This window comes from Solanum tuberosum, unplaced genomic scaffold (genome assembly GCF_000226075.1).
Source record: "Solanum tuberosum cultivar DM 1-3 516 R44 unplaced genomic scaffold, SolTub_3.0 scf00132, whole genome shotgun sequence".
Taxonomy (NCBI): Eukaryota; Viridiplantae; Streptophyta; class Magnoliopsida; order Solanales; family Solanaceae; genus Solanum; species Solanum tuberosum.
This window is the reverse complement of record NW_006239055.1, coordinates 1-18,400: the sequence shown is the minus strand read 5'-3', so window position 1 is coordinate 18,400 and position 18,400 is coordinate 1. Positions and strand designations below refer to the sequence as shown.

At 30.8% G+C, this 18,400-nt stretch overlaps 1 protein-coding gene and 1 pseudogene across 1 annotated transcript; both read right to left on the bottom strand.

Moving 5' to 3' along the window:
• Window positions 1-445: 445 nt before the first annotated feature.
• Window positions 446-4,132, bottom strand: LOC102580415 (putrescine N-methyltransferase 2-like; the record flags this gene model as incomplete). Its single annotated transcript, XM_015310300.1, has 8 exons — window positions 3,946-4,132; window positions 3,287-3,363; window positions 3,042-3,164; window positions 2,860-2,964; window positions 2,677-2,749; window positions 1,790-1,861; window positions 1,313-1,508; window positions 446-578 (listed from the first exon to the last, which is right to left on the bottom strand). Coding segments are annotated over exons 1-8 (966 nt in total), but the record flags the coding sequence as incomplete, so codon positions are not given.
• Window positions 4,133-11,960: 7,828 nt separating this feature from the next.
• Window positions 11,961-16,801, bottom strand: LOC102593584 (uncharacterized; annotated as a pseudogene).
• Between the last annotated feature and the right edge of the window lie 1,599 nt (window positions 16,802-18,400).

The following is an 18,400-nucleotide window of genomic DNA, read 5'->3' as shown; positions in this document are numbered from 1 at the left end:
AGACATCAAATTAACCATTTTGGTAACTACTAAAAAAATTTTGGACACAATTTGTGGTCAAGAAATTAACACTGATCTTTAATATGAAATTCTTCTACTATACGTACATATCATACTTGATGCCCGACAACGTATACTATAGTTTTATTGCAAGCTATATGAAAAATAAAATTACATAAATGAACCGATCTCTAGAGGTCGATATTACATTACATATTACAAATAAAGCAAAACTCAAGAATTCCAATCCCTCAACTCCTAACCATCAATCTCGATTCTTTATTTGATTAAAACTCAATCAAACTTCTGGCAAAAGATGGCAAAATAAAAGCTGATTTATGAATCTGGAAAGAAACAAAAAAATGTTAATTATAAAATTGTATAATAATAATAATTAAAAAAAAAGGTAATTAAAAGAATAAATAGTGAGATATAAAATTATTACATCAGTGTTGTAGAACTTGAGAGGTTCTAAGTTTGACTTGACATGGGTTATATCTTTGTCAATCGGATTAACTGGATTCTTAAAGTCAACTTCTGGTCCCTCAGTAGAGCAAAGCATGTAACCAATTACACCACTATAAAAATAAATATACAAGAAATATTAGATTGATGTGCAATTAAATATCTTTATATCAGCATCGTTCGTCTGAAGTTTGATATGACAAAATGTTTAAAAAATATGACAAGACTTTGAGATGTTTCAAAACTATCCTTAAAAAAATACACCTTTGCGGACTTTTTTATCAAATAAGTGGAATTCTATATGTGTAAAATGTTGATAGTGTCATTAAATATATTTGTCAAATAAAAAAATATATCATATTTTTTTGTATTGATTAATACTCCCTCTGTCCCATATTAGATGAACATCTTACTAAAAATAGTTGCCCCTTATTATTTAATCACTTAATAAATCAAAGATAAATTAATTAATTTTCCTATTTTGCCCTGCGATAAATATAATCTTTAAAATGTGAATAATTTGCAATACTAGCTATTCTTATACTCTATTTTTATTTTTTCTTATTTTTGTAGGCATTGATATAAACAAAGGGCTAAGTTGTAAAGTTGATCAATCTATATTTAATCTATTAATGATTTTTTAATCACCGTGTAAAAAAGAAAATATTCATCTAACATGAGATAGAGCGAATAAAAAGAAAGTGTGACACATAAATCAAAACAGATGGAGTGATATAACATAACCTGAAAGTTGATTTCGAAAGAATAACAGACAAAATTAAGATTGTTATAGCTGACAATTGTTATAGAAAAGTCTGACGTTAGATAAGAGAAAGAAAATACGTACGTGGGATACGTTGGAACAGTAGTCCAAGCATAGTTAACAGAACCTTTAAAGACTTGACGACAATTAGCAATAATTTGTTTAATAATATGCATATGAAGCCAAATACTTTCAGCCTGCGTGCATACAACTCCTCCTGGCCTAAGAGCTTTGGCTACTGCCTCAAAAAATGGCCTCTCAAATAAATCTTTTGCTGGACCTGAAAATATTATATTAAAACAAAACATGAAAATATCGATAAGTTAATGACCAAACACACATTTAAATTTGTAACTGATAACTTAACTATTCATTGTTTGATTTACCTATCTAAATTGGTCGATATCTATATGTAATTATAATTTAGATGATCTAATATAAATATTTGTTTAGATCATTAGTATATAAAAGTAAAAATCATTTTATAACAACATTATTAACCTTGTTATGGTTTATTTAACATTAATTAATTATGTTTGTATTAAATAAAAAATAAAGTACCAATAGGATCAGAAGAGTCCACTATAATAGCATCATAATACCCTGCTTGTGCAGCCTTTACAAATGCAGTTCCTGAAAAATAAAATCAAATCAAGAATAAATAAATTAACCAAAAAAGAAAAGAATAAAACAAATGAAAATAAAGTAATACTAAATTATACTACCTCCTCCGTTTCAATTTATTTTGTCCTACTTTCTTTTTTAGTCATTTTCATTAAAAAAAAAGTTCATTTCCATTGACAACTCTTTAATTTTAAATTTCATATGACATATTTAAGATCATAAGATTAAAAAATATTTTGATATATTTATCATATCTTTGATCAAATACCACAAATTTCAAAAATCTTCTTTTACTTTCTTGAGTTTTGTGTCAAATCAAAAAGGAGAAACTATATAGCTAATTACACAAATATTCTTACCAAATTCTCTATAGTTTGAAATAATTACATTTTATATGACTAATTAATAATTGCATACTAAATTTGAAGTCAGATACACTTAGATGCATTGTAATAGGAAGAGAGGCGACCGAATACATGAGGGAGGCGGGCGAGATTTGTCTATACCTGTATATTTCAAATACATAGGAGAGTGACGAGTGAGATGGGAGGGAGGCGAGCAAGATTTGTTTGTATATCGCAGATATATGTAAATTCACTTCGATACAGTGTATTTAGAGCAAATTACACCTAATTTTGATACTATGTATCTCTAGATACATATATCTAAACGTATCTAAAAATATCAAATTCTGATAAGATTCGTAATATCGCAAAGTAGCATGTATCTAAGCAATCATTTTAAAAATTAATGAAATTTTATATATTATCCCATTAAAAAGTAAAACAATCAAATTGAAATGACGGAAGTAATAATACACATACCATCGCCGAGAACAAGAGTTGCACGAGGATCATTAAAATTAGCCGCAAGGTAGGGGAAAAATTTTCTAGACACCTGTATGAAAAAAATATTATATTTTATTTTCCTTTTAAAAATATTTTTTCAAGTATTAAAAGTAAAAAAAATCACAAAGAGTAAGATTTTTTAATTTTATTTTTACTTACATCGACCACCACATCATCAATCTCAACAATATCTATTTTTTCTATGGTAGGATAACGAAGAACTTCGAATAATGTAAAACCAATTCCTACACCAATGATCAACACCTATTAAATAGAATCAAACAATATAAATATCACTTTTAAAAGATAAACAAATTAAAACGAACAGAGAAAATAAAAACCTTTTTGGGACTTGGGATTGAACCAAGTGGTAGATGAACAATCATTTCAGTATATGGAAATCCACCATTTTCTGTGTGTTGAATTGCTCCATCCAATGTAAGAACCTTACCATAAGTTGCTGACTGTACGCATATTGCAATATATAAATAAATAAAAATAATTTAATTTACAAATATTATATATTACATATATGACTCAAATATATTACATATTTATAACATAACGTTGATTATTTATATATTACCTCAAAGAGCATGACATCTTGATAATCTGACTTCCCTTGAAATAACAAATTCTCAATTTTTACTGAGAATGCTTCACCTACAAAATTTGATAATTTCTGTAAATTAGAATAATATGATACGTGTTACACTATTAAAAATGAAGATTTTTTATATCGCGAATTAGTAAAAACAATTGTGTTAAAATATATAAATTTATTTTACTCTTTTTCCATTGAATCAGTTCGCTGGAGAAATGCATGTTGAAAAACAGATTCTCACTGAAATAGTGAAAGGCTTATAATTATTTTGTATGAAATATTACTATTTTTTTGTTTTTTCTCATTGAATCGATCAAAATATCTATAGTAATAACCACTAAACCATTTTTTAGTAGGAAAATTTATAGTGATTTTCTTAGTAATGTTACTATTAGAGCACTAGGTAAATTTTGAACAAGATTCATTCGTACTAAACACACTTAATTTTTTAATACTCACTGATCCCCACACCCCATCCCACTCCTCATTAATACTGTTCTGCTTGAAATGTGATAATAATTTTTTGGTTACTAAACGGTCACTAAAAATTAAGTAAGAAATAAACTCAATTGTTTAAAATTTCAAACAAATATTTTTTTTTCATACCAAATACGCCCTTAATTTTTTAAATTAATACCAACCTGGCCATAACGCGCTGAACTCTGAAAACCAACCAGGCTTAATAGAGTTGGAGTTTCCCAATAATAGCTTATTGCCATTGTCATGAGTTGTTCCGCCGTTTCGGTGATTGGACTTGCTATTATTGTGGTGGTCGTTGATGGTGATTGTGATGACAAAGCTATTTGTGTGAGTAGATATGACTTCCATATTAATTGGAGAATAGAAAGTATGTAATATTATGTTTGGGAAAAAGTAAATATTGTTGTATACTCCCTCAAGGTTTCGATGTATTTATAGTAAGTGTTTTGGACATGAAGGAATGGGGATAATATATATATATATATATATATATTAATACAACGTGATTATATTGAATCAAGGCATCAGAGGGATTTAAAATATATAATGTTGTCTGAGTTCAATTATTTGTACAAAAAGATTTTTTTTAAATGGAATGTTACAAAAGGCTAACATGATATTTTCTCCATACACTTTTATTTATTCAATTTAATAAGTTTAGGATAGTTATTTTAGTAGGGAGTATTTTACCTCATCAATGACTAAGTGGAAACATCCAGGTTCCAAAGAAAAATGACACCCCCTATGTAAAGTAAGGAAAAACAATTCAATACGATCTTAACCTTACCACCCGACTCTAAACTAAGACCCAACTTTTCACCCCGACTAGAGACTTGACTCCCAATCCCAATTTGGGACTCCACCCTGACTCGAGAGACCCGCTCATAACCTTGACCTAGGAGCAAACTCCCGACCCCAATATGGAATCCAACCGGGACCAGGCTCCCAATCCCAACTCGAGACCCAATACTAAATTGGGACCCAACTTTCAACCCCAATTTAGGACCAAAATCCCAGCCCTAAGACTCGACTCTTGACCTTGACCCTAAACCAAATTCCTAGGCCTGACCCAGACTTGAATTATAAAGTTGACCCAAGATTTAGTATCCCCAACCCAACACAAGACCCGATTCTCGACCCCGTCTAGGGACTCAACTCCTAACCTAGACCCAACTTTGATCCCCATGTGACACCGAACCCGACCCTAAATCAGGACCAAACTCTCAACCTTGATCTTGACTTTTGACATAGACCTAGGACATGACCTTGACCTACTCCCAACCCTAACCTAGGATACAACACCTACCCTAACTTGGGACCTGATTTCCCACCCCAACACTAATTTGAGACCCGACTCCCGATTTTAATCTTAACCCCAGACCTAACTCTCGACCCAGACTCGAGATCCAACCTTGATCTTGACCACTCGACGTGACTCCTAACCCTGACCTCGACCTTAACCTAGGATTTGTCTCCTGACCCCAACTTGAAACCCCACCCGATCGATCCCCGCTATTACTAAGGACGCCCAACTCTCGATCCTAACCCCGACCTGAAATCTAAATTCCACCTTGATTAATCTAGGAACTGACTCCCGACCCATACCTAGGAATAGGGCGGACCTACAAATTAGGTTGTGGGTGCTCGAACACCCATTGACCCGGACGTAAAGTGTATATAGATATATAGAAATATCAAGAAAATGGATATGGAGAGCTACTTTGGGGTGGACATGGTATGATATATACTGAATTACCATATCATACCAAAATTTTGATACTGCGTTTTGGTATTATGGTAATTTGTATGGTATATGGTATACATTTTAATTTGTTTTGGCATTCGGTATGGTATTTGGTATTTCAAAATAACATATCAAAATACCGAATATCATACCGAAGTATACAGTTACATGAATAACATATATATATATATATATATATATATATATATATATATAAAAATACTAACAAATATGCAACCTAGTATAGTATAAACTAATTGGTTAGAAGTTGAAACTTTGGCTACTCTATTTTGATTGAAATGTATTTGAATTGTAATTGATTAACAAAATGAGTTGCTTGTACTTTATTTTGCATATAGATTTCTACATGTGTAATGTGTAGTATGATACAATTGAAGCCTTTTTTTAATTATCGAAGTCATAATACTCTATTATATGAGTATATATTAGTTGAAGTTAAAAAAATTATGGTTATCAATTTACCATACCGTAAAATACCAAAACCGAACTTTAATATATTGAACCATACCAAATTAAATTGGTATGATAATGGTATAATATTTTTAAAACTGAATACAAAAATTACGATATCGAAACTTTCAAATATTATACCGTACCATACCATGCCCACCCTAGAGCTAGTGATGAGCACCCACAACATATCAGTTTGTTGTGGTGCGTTGGGTTAAGAGTGGGTGACGAAGGCCTACAGTTTCAGCGGCTGAGGGATCGAATCCTCTTAGAGCAAAGACTGTTTTCTTAAGCACCCACTATTACAAAAATTTGGATCGGCCACTACCTAGGAACATGACCCCAAGCCGACCCCAACTCAAGTCAAGGTTGGGTCCTGCTCGGGTTTGGAACTCCGATCAAGTTTTAAAATTTGAATCAGTTCCCAAATTGGGATCGGGTCCAGGGTTATATCTCAGGTCAAGTCATGTTTCGTGTTTGGGGTCGAGATAGGGATCTGAGTAGATGTGAAATGTTAAAGGGTGGGGTCTGGTGTCATAGTATTTGTCTAAATTATATCAAAATACTTTAAGATAATATATTCTTTTACTAATCAAACACTAATAAATTATAAATAAAATAATTACTTATTTGTTTTATAACAAGGGTGCCGCTCCCCGATTTTTCTTGCCATAAGTGGACAAAGAGAGGTGGTATAATTAATCATGCAAAAATTATTGTTATCTTTCTTAGTATGGACTATGGACCTTGGCTCCCCTCCATTACTCTTTCCTTCCATTTCGTCAAGTACACATCTAGATGAGAGACATGTGTACTATTTAATTGTTAAAGGTCAAGATTATATTTCATTAACTAGTATCATAACCATAATTAAGTGAATAAGTTTTGACAAATAATTTCTTAACTTTGGTAAGAATAATTAATTCTTCTCAAATTTTGGTATCCATATATTTATATCATTGATTTTATTTTATATTTTTTTATTTAATTATTAAAATTATGGAACATGAACTTAATAATGTTTAATTTGTTTAGCCTAACAGTAATCTTACAAAATATTTTGCCTTTAAATTGATGTTTGTTTTTTTTTTTAAAAAGATTATTTTTTTGGATACTTTCACATTTGTAATTCTAATGCATTTTTTACTTCCCAATTTTACTATATGATTTCTATCATCAATGATAATTCTTCCCTTTATTTTTTAAACTTCTCAACATAATATTTCAAGAATAAATTTGCTAGCATAGGAAGCTATTAAATAATGTACAATATTAATATTTGAATATAGAAATATAAAATGAAATCAAAGGGTTCTAAGATTTGTAGGAATATTTTTCTTACCAAAGTTAAAGAAATTATTTGTCAAAACTTATTCACTTAATTATGGTTATGATACTAGTTAATGAAATATAATCTTGACCTTTAACAATTAAATAGTACACATGTCTCTCATCTAGATGTGTACTTGGCGAAAATTATATTCAGAGTAGAGTATATTTTAGGGGAAATTAAACAAATACCCATAAAAATAAAATAATTACAAATATATATCTTTTTACATTTATATCCCACTAAATAATTACACTATATACTTCCAACTAAATTCGCTTAATTGATATTAAATCAGTATCATATATTGTATTGATATCATTAAGGTTGATAATATCACTTAATTAATACTAAATCACTATATATATATATATATATATATATATCCTTAATGATATCAATACGGTATATGATATATTGATTTAGTATCAGTTAAGCAAATATTATCAGCCTTAATGAATGGGGGTATGTTCTGTAATTATTTATGAGAGAACGCGTATTTCAGAAATTACTTTGGGCTTAGATATGAATTTTTAATATAGTTTTTCCAATATTTTATGGAAAATGGCCAAGATTACTTTCTATTTTTTATATTAATAAATGTATGTAATCTTTGTCTCCTATTTAAAATATAGATTAATTAATCTAATCTAATGATTCAAAGATTAGATATATTAATTATTAATTAAAATAAGAAAGAAAAAGAAGCTAGCATAAATATAATATATTGTAACCTTTTTTCGTTTGTTAGCTTCCTCCAGTGTAGACTCCCCTCATTATTGTTCTCAAATCTCAATATTTCAAATATGCCAAATATACATGCATATACTTTATTATTAAGTGGACAGAATGACATACTATTATAATTAATACTTATATTATTTTTATTATCTATGTCTGCTAGCTCAAACTCGTGCCACAATCTAAATTTAGTGAGTCGTGACTGACACCTTATGTCTAATACCACTAATATTGGATGGTTGTTTCTTATTGTTTCATAATGTATTATATTGTATTATGTTGTATTGTATCATATGATATTGTTTTAATGAATGCAGTGTTAGGATAAGTTATATCGTTCTCCGTCGTTATATAATGTCGCACATCCCCGATTTGAATGATAAATCTACCAGAAAAGTAGGGTACATGGTATAAATACTATAAAAGTAGAGTAAAGGATGAAATACCATTATTAAATAATAAATAAAGATAAAATGAGAAGAAAATATTAAAGTAACGACGCGATCACACCAAATCGGTTGTTCCATAAAATGGGTCTTTTCATCATCACCTAACGATGAATTTAAACGATACGATATAATAGAATTTAAGTAATAATCAAAACAAATATTGAATTATACAATACAACGGGTAACAACCATCCAAACAAGGTGTAAGCAAATCATATGATTTATATCATATTCTCTTAACTATATTTCGAATATTCATGCAACCAAAATTAAATAAATGCACAACAAACCATTATATCAATAGTTGGGCTGTAGCCAAAATATACTACTCCAAAATTATGATTTTATGCACCATAGAAAGTAATGACATGCATATATTTAAGTATCTAATAAGTTAACTATGAATCCAAAAAAAAGTGTTGATTATTTATAAAATGAAATAAAATCACTAGAGGCATGGATGCCACGTACAATACAACGGTGGCTAGCTGACCACGTGGAATGAAATAGAAGAAAAACGTGAGGTGAAATGACCAAAACGCTCTTGATAAGTAAAATTAATTACCAAAAAAAGACATGTTGATACCACCTATAATATACTGATACTTCTACTATGGTAGAAAATCAAATTCTAAGCTCAAAACATACGATCTAGACCGTAGAACATCTAAAAAAAATTAGTAAATAAATTTATGATAGCCTACTCCAATGATAGAAGAAAGCTAAAAAAAAATTCTGAATACTCCAATTGAGATAGTCGAAAAATATATTTTAAAAAAAATATAGTTATTTAACATTTCTGGGTGCAATTCCAATACATAATCGGAGTTGGCAGATTATTTGCATCGGAAAATCTACATTTATTTTATTACAAAACTCATTTCTTTCGAAAATCTTTCTATTACCTCTCAATGATTAGATTACATTAGGATGGAGATAGTAGAGGGATTTAGGTAGTTTTTCCTTCAACTGATAAGAGGTTTAAATGTTTTGCAGATCTCCAATTAAAACTATAGAGTTATTTTTTACGATTACAAATATATTTTCAGAGGTTGAAATATTTGCAACATTATTTTTTTCCGACTTGATTTTTGAAAGGTTTCAATCTTTGAATAGATATAAATAGCAAAAAGAATTTTTCAAGACAAGATAAATAAAATTATTTAGGAATAAATCTAAAGCTCTGATACCATGTGGAATAACATAATTGAATAATTTATTCATATTTTTCTATGTCATATACATAACTTTATATACATAAGAGATAGTGGAAAAGATGAATACATGTTTTGTATTAAAATGTGCTATTATAAATTTATTTTTAAAAGATTAAGACAGTACCATTTCACTAAAATCCTTTAGGAGTTAATGAAAAATTCCTAGGTACAATAGTTGTTTGGTGCATTTCAAAGTATAGTATGTTACGATTGTCGTTAATGCATTTTGTCATTTTAAATTCCTTTTATGAGTATATTATTTATAATCGATATCAATTCATAAATTATTTTATGATACACGTGACTTGAATCTACAAGACCATTGACCATTACTTGTTGTAATTGTATTTGACCAAATTTGTTCCCCAAAATTTGGACCAAACAGTATGCGCTTATGAAATAAGAAAAAGTGATATTTATTGGCATCAAGTCCCACATTTATTTGCCTTAGTTTGGGCGTGAGTTTCCAAATCAGTTTAGGCAAGAATTCAACACTTCGTGCTCTCCTTTGGGGCTCCTGCATGTGGGCCTCAATTTTTCTTCTTTTGGGTTTGGACTTGGACGATGAAACATATGCAACACTTAATTTACTCTTCGTCATTATTCTTGAGTTCATTTTGGCTCTTATTCGACAATAAGCATCTTCTTGATTTTCTATTTGAAATCTATTAATTTTAATGGAGATATGCCACCGTGGATGTTATCATAAATGTTCTTGGAACTATATTTTCTCCTTACTATCCAACCACTAACAAATCAATAAATAAGAACATCACTTATTTTCTAGGAAAATATTTTTCTTCAACCAAACACACCTTTCATCTTGCCCTTGTTATTATTATTTTATTTGCTTAAAATGGAAGGATTTTATTTAGTTAATAATAAGGTTTATCCATACAAAAAGGAACTGATTGAAATGATATATATAGTTTCAACAACATCTCTATCAAGAGCAGTTATTACAAAAGAAGGAGACGCTTCAAAAATATAAGGTTGGTTAATTAATGTCCATATTCAGATCCTTTGATTTCTTTTCCGTATGCTGCTAATAGGTCTCTACTACATTAGCCTCCCTCAATATATTCTTCCATATGTAAGAGTAGTGATCTGCAATCAACATAAATATATGACTAAATGAGATTGTTGTTATTTAGAGTGTTGAGTAATACTTGAGAGACAGTTTTCAACAACAATTATTTAATATTATTTCTTTGAGCTAGGTTTATACCATGGAGCAAAGCTAATAATTTTCCATGATGGGCGTTTTCAACTTTTAGGGCCAGATTAAAAAGCCACTTTAACAATTGAATTTGGTGTAATTAAGTGTAATTACACTGTTTGACATGTTTGATTAGCCATGTAATTACTTTAATCAACGTACTTATTGATTTCACCCAAAATACATAACTAACTTAAGTCGTACTACATAAATTTCACCCAAATACATAAATTATAGAGAAAATAATTGTTTTCGTCCCTGTGTTATTGTCTTATTTTGATTTTGATCCCTATGATATCTCACTAATTATACTTAACCTTTAATTAATTAAAGTAAGAGATTTCAGTCCTTCTACTAACAGTAAATATCAATTTAAACAGATCACTTATTGCTGTCAGGGTAATTTGGTTATTACAATAATCATATATATAAATAATAATATTTTTTGTTAGAGTTCACGTGAAATAATCCGTTTCACAGTGAATTGCACTTCCCAAAGTAATGTCATTCATTTGGGAAAGTGCAGATTCAAAGTAAAACCCATTTCTCAAAATGATATCTCTTTCTCTCTCTCGTTTCTTTCTTAGCTTTAGAATGGCTGAACTCAAAAAATTGTTGATAAAATTTTAGGAGAAAATTCAAGGCAGAGCTCATATCGGAAGGAATTTTGCTCAGATTTTATCAAGTTTTGAGTTTTCTTCTCTATTTTTCAGTTTGAGCTAGATGTATTTTTTTCCATCCCTCTTTGATCTTTTTTCTTGCAAGCTTCGGTCCAGCCTTTTTGTTTCTTGAATTATGTTGTTTTTATCTGAATTTACGATTAAGCTTTATGATAAATGTTTTATCTGATTTGATATATGAAGCTTTTGCTTACAAAAAATTTGAACATGGTAGCTTAAGTTTAAGGTAAATAAAATTGATTTGGTAGTGTGGTTTTTTTTTTTTTTTTTGATAAATGAAAATTTTATTATCAAGGAAATATGTTTGCAAGTATGAGCAAGAACCTCAACTATACTGCCTTGGTCTAGCACCAAGCAGGTTGCTTCTCAACACTATCCTACTCTTCATGCTTACGTCAAGATCAACAACCATTAGCTCTCGGCTTGTTGGTAAGGTGAGAGCTTCAAGCCCGATTTTAGGTGGCGTACCGTCCACACAAGCACTGCCTGACAAAGGGGGGACGGGGAAAACTACAGGCCCAAATCTAGGGATAAATGTTAAGTCCTTGAGAAAATACACTGCTCAGTTCAAGTCATTGATACTGCGCCTCAAATTAAAATTTCAGCCATGTCCATTCCAAGAGTCAGAGATAGTAGCATCCTAGTTTTGTGCAATGCTGAAAAGAATGGGGTGCTACTCCATTAACGTTGAATGCCCAAGCCAAAGACCCCTCCATGAAAATATCTTCATTCGATTTTCAGTTTGCAAAGAGGAATCATATCATATGATAATATGATTGTTTGGTGGCCCTTTAACTTGAGTATGCTTACGAGGAAATCCCAATGCACATTATCAAAAGCTTCCTTGATGTCCAACTTACATAGGGCTTGACCTCCTTGATGGATCCTTGCTTATAGTAGTAGCAGTGTGTCTAGAGTCTATTCTCCTTTCTATAGAGGTTCCACAATAGTTTGCATATGGAAGCTCGATTTCATGTTACAATATCAGTGACATTAAATCCACCTGCCATCTTTGGATTAGCAAAAAAATTCTCATGTTAATAGTGCTTTCCGTGACATTTCTGCCTTCCGAGTCCAAAGGTATCTCCTTAGGACAACTTCGAGCATTTGGATAACTTTCTATGGCAACTAAGATCTGAAACCAGAATGTTTGTATAAAGATAAATACACTCTTAATCATTTCTGCTTCACTTTTCGAACAAGGAGAAAACAAGTGGCAACCTTAGTTGCTCGGGCTCTTAGAAATATAAGAAGTCATGACTTTTGATCGTACAACATTACAAATAGTAAAATGCACTTCAATTTGCCAACTATAGTTGTTAGCTTTTTCATATAAATCAAACGAACCATATAACACATGGAATGACCGATGTACAAAATCATGTGTCAGTCGTAAGAAAGTTGGAGCCGACTATTTAGGTCCTTGTTGTTTGTGTTGCTTTTCCCTGAAATGATCTAAATTTTGTTGCTTTGCCCTGAAACTACAGATGTAGATGATGGTTGGAAGCACTAGTTGATCACAACCAAAGTGAATGATAGCAAACTTTACATTTGAATCTCAATCTCCTTAAAGGTACGTCATTCAATTAGAGCTTAATTTTTTTATTCTCTAACAGAAATAATCTTTGTAGAATGAATTTAGTATTTGAAAATTGTGTTTACTGACCATATTTAAGCTAAGAAGCTTGTTCGTTATTGCCAAATATTTGATAATAGAATTTCTGGGGTTGACAATTAAAGAAAAAATATCCAATTGAACTTCTGCTAATTGAATTTGAGGTGATTGCCTCAACAACAAATAACTCAAAGTAGAAAACAAACTCGGGGAAAGAGGATTTGGTTCAAATTTCTGAATGATTAATTGAGATATGTATAAAGGAAATTAGCTAATTAGACATAACATTTTTAGTCTTTGCTGCACCTTTCACTATTTTACAAGATACACTATCCTTAAATACAATATACATGTTTAAAATGATAGACTGAAGCAACTATGTAAACTAATCTTTTGTGAACTTAAAGCTGATGCATAAATTTTAAATTAGTAACTTCAAATTCTCATGAGAATTCAATAATTGATTCTCTCATCTTTCATAGATTTTATCCTTGTGGAAATCAATAAAATTCTTTCTCGCGTCATATTGAAGAACTGTTATGAAGACTGACAATAGAAAAGTAACTATTTAAGTTGCATAAAGGTTCAAAAAAAAAAAATCATCCATGAACATGAATAACTTCAAAGTCATAATGAAAGATCTAGATCTAAACTTGTGTATGTACTTCTTTATTTAAGGAACAGTTTTTTTCTTGGCCTGTGGATCACTTCCCACCCTCTTTCTACTTTGAGAAAGTACTTCTTGTAATTTTGATATTGGTACGTATTGTGTTCCCATTCTCTCGATGAAGAGTGGTCTTGTAACTTCTCTGGAATGCTCACCAATTTCTTCTAAAATGAAAGCAGAACTTCTCAATTGCTCTTTTGGTACCCTTGGTTGGTTAAGTTGATTGACCTACAATATATATAAGAACATAAGTCAAACAGTAAGCCGAATACAAGCAACATTAGTAGATAGTAAGTTGGATACAAGCAACATTAGTAGATAACAAGAAAGGTAATTACAGTTTGTTCATCTATAAAAGAATTGGACTGCATTGATGTCGCACTCTCAATAATGGTGCTTGAACCGTACAATAAAAAAATTGTATCATTATCCTGGACTTGTTTGACTACTTATGTTGCATTATTAAGTAGACAACAATAACTGAAAAGAACCAATTTATTTGACTACTTACTTTTGTTGCATTATTAGGTGTAGAAGGGCCTTCCTTTCCGACTTGTTGATGAATTTGTTGTTGTTGAACTTCAAAGTGGATTCTCCCCATAAGAATAGGGCACTTTCTACTATTGTGCCCTAATGTTCCACATGATCCACACTTCTTTTTTCTGCCTTTTCTTGATGTTTTTAACAAGGTAAGCTTTCCAGAATCTGATTCTTTTTTAGTTGTTTCGTCAATCTCTCTCTTCCTTAGTTTTCTTGGTCTCCCTGGTTGTACTTTGTATATTGATGGCAATGGTGGTTCAATACATGTCTTAGGCCATTGCTCAATGCTGACAATTGGCAAGATGGATGGACTGTAACTCTTCATGTACTGATCAATTGTATAACATTCATGAACATATATTTCAGGCTCATCCTTCTTAACCCATATAGCTGCAATAGCATGATTACAAGGTATTCATATTAAGTCTCATCTCCTACAAGAACATGTCTTCTCTTTAAGATCAACAGAGTCTAAGTTAAATTTTCTCAATCTGGTAGTGGAATTGATCAGATTTAGTGGCAATACATTCAGCTGCTTTAGCCTTATTTTTTTCTAGCTTCAACATGATTTTGGGACAGATTCTCTGGTAGTACTTCATCATTTTATTTCTGTTCTTGTGAAGTTTGGACATCATATAGATCCTAATTGATTCAATCATTGTCCAAATATATTTGTCTCTTACATGTAGAAGTACACTATTAAATGACTCACACAAATTGTTTAATAACACATCACATTTTGAAAAAGAAGAGAAAAAAGCCATTGACCAGTGACTTGGTGGTTTATTAATAAACTATTTTGGAGCTTTTGAATCTATTTTTTCCATCTCTTTCATATACTTGGAGAATTTAGGTTCTGTAGTTGCCCTAGCAGCTTTCCATAGGATATCCTTCAGTGCTTGTCCTCCAAAACCTTCAGTTTTGAAATTATTGTGTAGATGTCTCACACAAAATCTGTGTGCAACATCTGGCATCATCTCATCAAATGCTGGAATTAAACCCTTTTTATTTATCAGAAATGAAAGTCCATGCAAAAAGATTTTGTGATATTCCTAGGTCCTCATCAAGAAGCGTTAGAAACCACTTCCATGTTTCTTTTAGTTCACCTTCTACAATTGCGAATGCAATAGGATATATGTTGTCGTTTCCATCAATGCCTATTGCTGTCAATAATTGACTCCCTTTTTGGTGCCCTTTCAAATGACATCCATCAACCCCTATTATTGGTCGACATCCGGCTAAAAAGCCTTGTTTGCAAGCTGCAAAACATATATAAAGTCTCAAAAATCTTTTTCTACCATTAACCATTGTTTTTGGATTTTCATCCATCTTCAAAATACATGTAGTCCCTGGATTACTCCTCCTTAGCTTAGCACAGTAATCCCATAACATATCAAATTGCTCTTCTTTAGTTCCTGTAATTAGATCTAATGCCTTCCTCTTTGACATATAAGCTTGGGTTCGAGTAATAGTACAATTATGAGTCCTCATCACATGAGTTTGGAATTATTTTACTCCCCAACTTGGATTTATTCTAAATTCTTCTACATACTTCTTAGCCACAAATTCAGAGTCAATAGTCTTGTTATCTCTTTATTTGCCACAAGAATGGCCAGGGCTTATTCTCTTGATCTTAAAATCTTGATTAGACTTTGATGCAAATATGAACCATTTGCAACTCGACACCTTACAAATGGCCCTCGACCTTGTACTTTTGTTCTTCTTAAACTTGATGTCTTTTTTTGGTAACACAACATGTACCTCAACTGCCCACTTGAATTCTTTGCTATTGCTGAAAATCATATTAAGTGTAAACTTAAATTTTGGATCCTCCAAATCTCTAGTTGGATTAAAAACAAGTGGATCTTTTAAGATTTTCATCATCAGAATCTCCATGTAAACTCATTAATTCCTTATCTGATGTAGCACAATCATTTTCTTGAGTGTTATTGGGAAACATAGTCAACATGTTTGAGGCAACTCCAACCTCCATAGTTTTTTCTTTAACATGATTTTCTCTGTTTCTCCCATTAAGGCCAACCCATTCTACAGTAGAGTCAACGATTTTATCAAAAATCATATCATCTTCTTCCAAGGAATAAGCAGAGTCATTAAATGACTCATATTCTTCACATGTGGCATCACTCTCATCACTTTTCTCTGTTACATTCACATCTATCAAATCTTCTCCGTCTTGTAATGGGTTGCCCTCAGAATCAACTACATCATAGTTCCATTGGTCCTCTTTCGTGTGCTCAACAAATATTTCAACTACTATACTGTCAGGTATTTCGTAGACAAGGTTATATATATCTAAATCAGTTGTCAAAAGTCTTATACTCATCTCAAAATAAGGCCCAAACTTGAATCAAAATTTCACCTTTTTATCATTGACTTTAAACTTTTTCATACACTGCCTCATCTGAATAATGGAATTTTCATTTCCATTGCAATAGTCATAATAAGCTATATGTCCATTAACATAGTTCATCACTGGCTCAAACACCCACCAACCCTTATAGTGTAATTTAATGGTGTACATATATGAATCTTCACCTTCATCTATCGTGTAAAAGAAAAAGTAGATTCTATTAGTATTATAACAATAAACATCTTCAATAGAAAATGTAAATGATACAAATCCAACACAGAAATATGTAACCAACAATGAAAATCTAAATTAATTTTGAATTTGAATTATGCAAACTACAGTTCTTTAAATAGTTGACTATCTGTATCATAGTTTATGATTACTTCACATTTAACTGTGTGCACTTCTGAATTTTCATTTTCATCTATTGTTTTTTAAAAACAAGAATATGCTTATGGTATTCTAATAAGTGGAACAAACACAAAATGTAATGTCATACAAATGTAGAATATGCACTACAAATATTTGATTTTATAATTCTTATAGCTTTTTAAAAAAAAATTGATATTTACTCTTTATGTGAAATATTAGTTGTTGCGTTCTGTAACTCAACTTTTTTTTTCTTCAGATTTCCATATAATCAAAGATTTAGGCTATAAATAAATTAATTGAGTACTTACATGCCGGCGTGAATTGTAGCCCATTCTTGCTTCGGAGTTTCATTGTGAAATTGAATGATATTGTTTCTCTTCAAGAAGTGTACTGAGTTGTTTTATGTGTTGCAGGAGGAGTGTCTGGATTGTATTCTCATATAAAATGGGAGGCACTAAAGAGAAAATTGTTCATCAACCAACGAACACACAGAGTAGTGTATGAGAGGATTGAATTCACATTCAAATTGAAGAAGGGAGTAGGGCTGGGATATGCTTGTGTATAAGAAAGGATGTTATGAGAGAAGTTATAAATATTTTCTAGCTTTAGGTTTTGTTCTCTCCATAGAAGTGTTTCTTGTTGTAATACCAAAATTACCCCTAATAGCAGTAAGTGATCTGTTTAAAATGATATTCACTGTTAGTAGAAGGACTAAAATCACTTACTTTAATTAATTAAAAGTTAAGTATGATTAGTGAGATATCATAGGGACCAAAACCAAAATAAGACAATAACACAGGGACGAAAACAATTATTTTCTCTAAATTATATTCACATGTCTATGATAGGCAATGGATTGATTTGTTGGATTATTAATATTAATATTAATATTGCATGTGCTATAATTTTGTGACAATAATAGCATTCTAACCTATCAGAAAATTCCACGTTTGTCAGTTGTGATCTTGGCAAATATTATCATGTGTTATTATTGAATTTATTATAAATAGATAGTCATGGGGCATAACATGGACAAATATTCAGTGATACTATAAAATTCTTTTTGTGTTTATTTTCAAAACAATTAATTTTAGTCAATCATTGATGAAAAAAGAATTCTTAGATCTAAATAAACAAGAGGGGCAGTAACCCATTCCCTATTCTTTAATACTCCCTCCGTCCACAATTATTTGGCAGGTA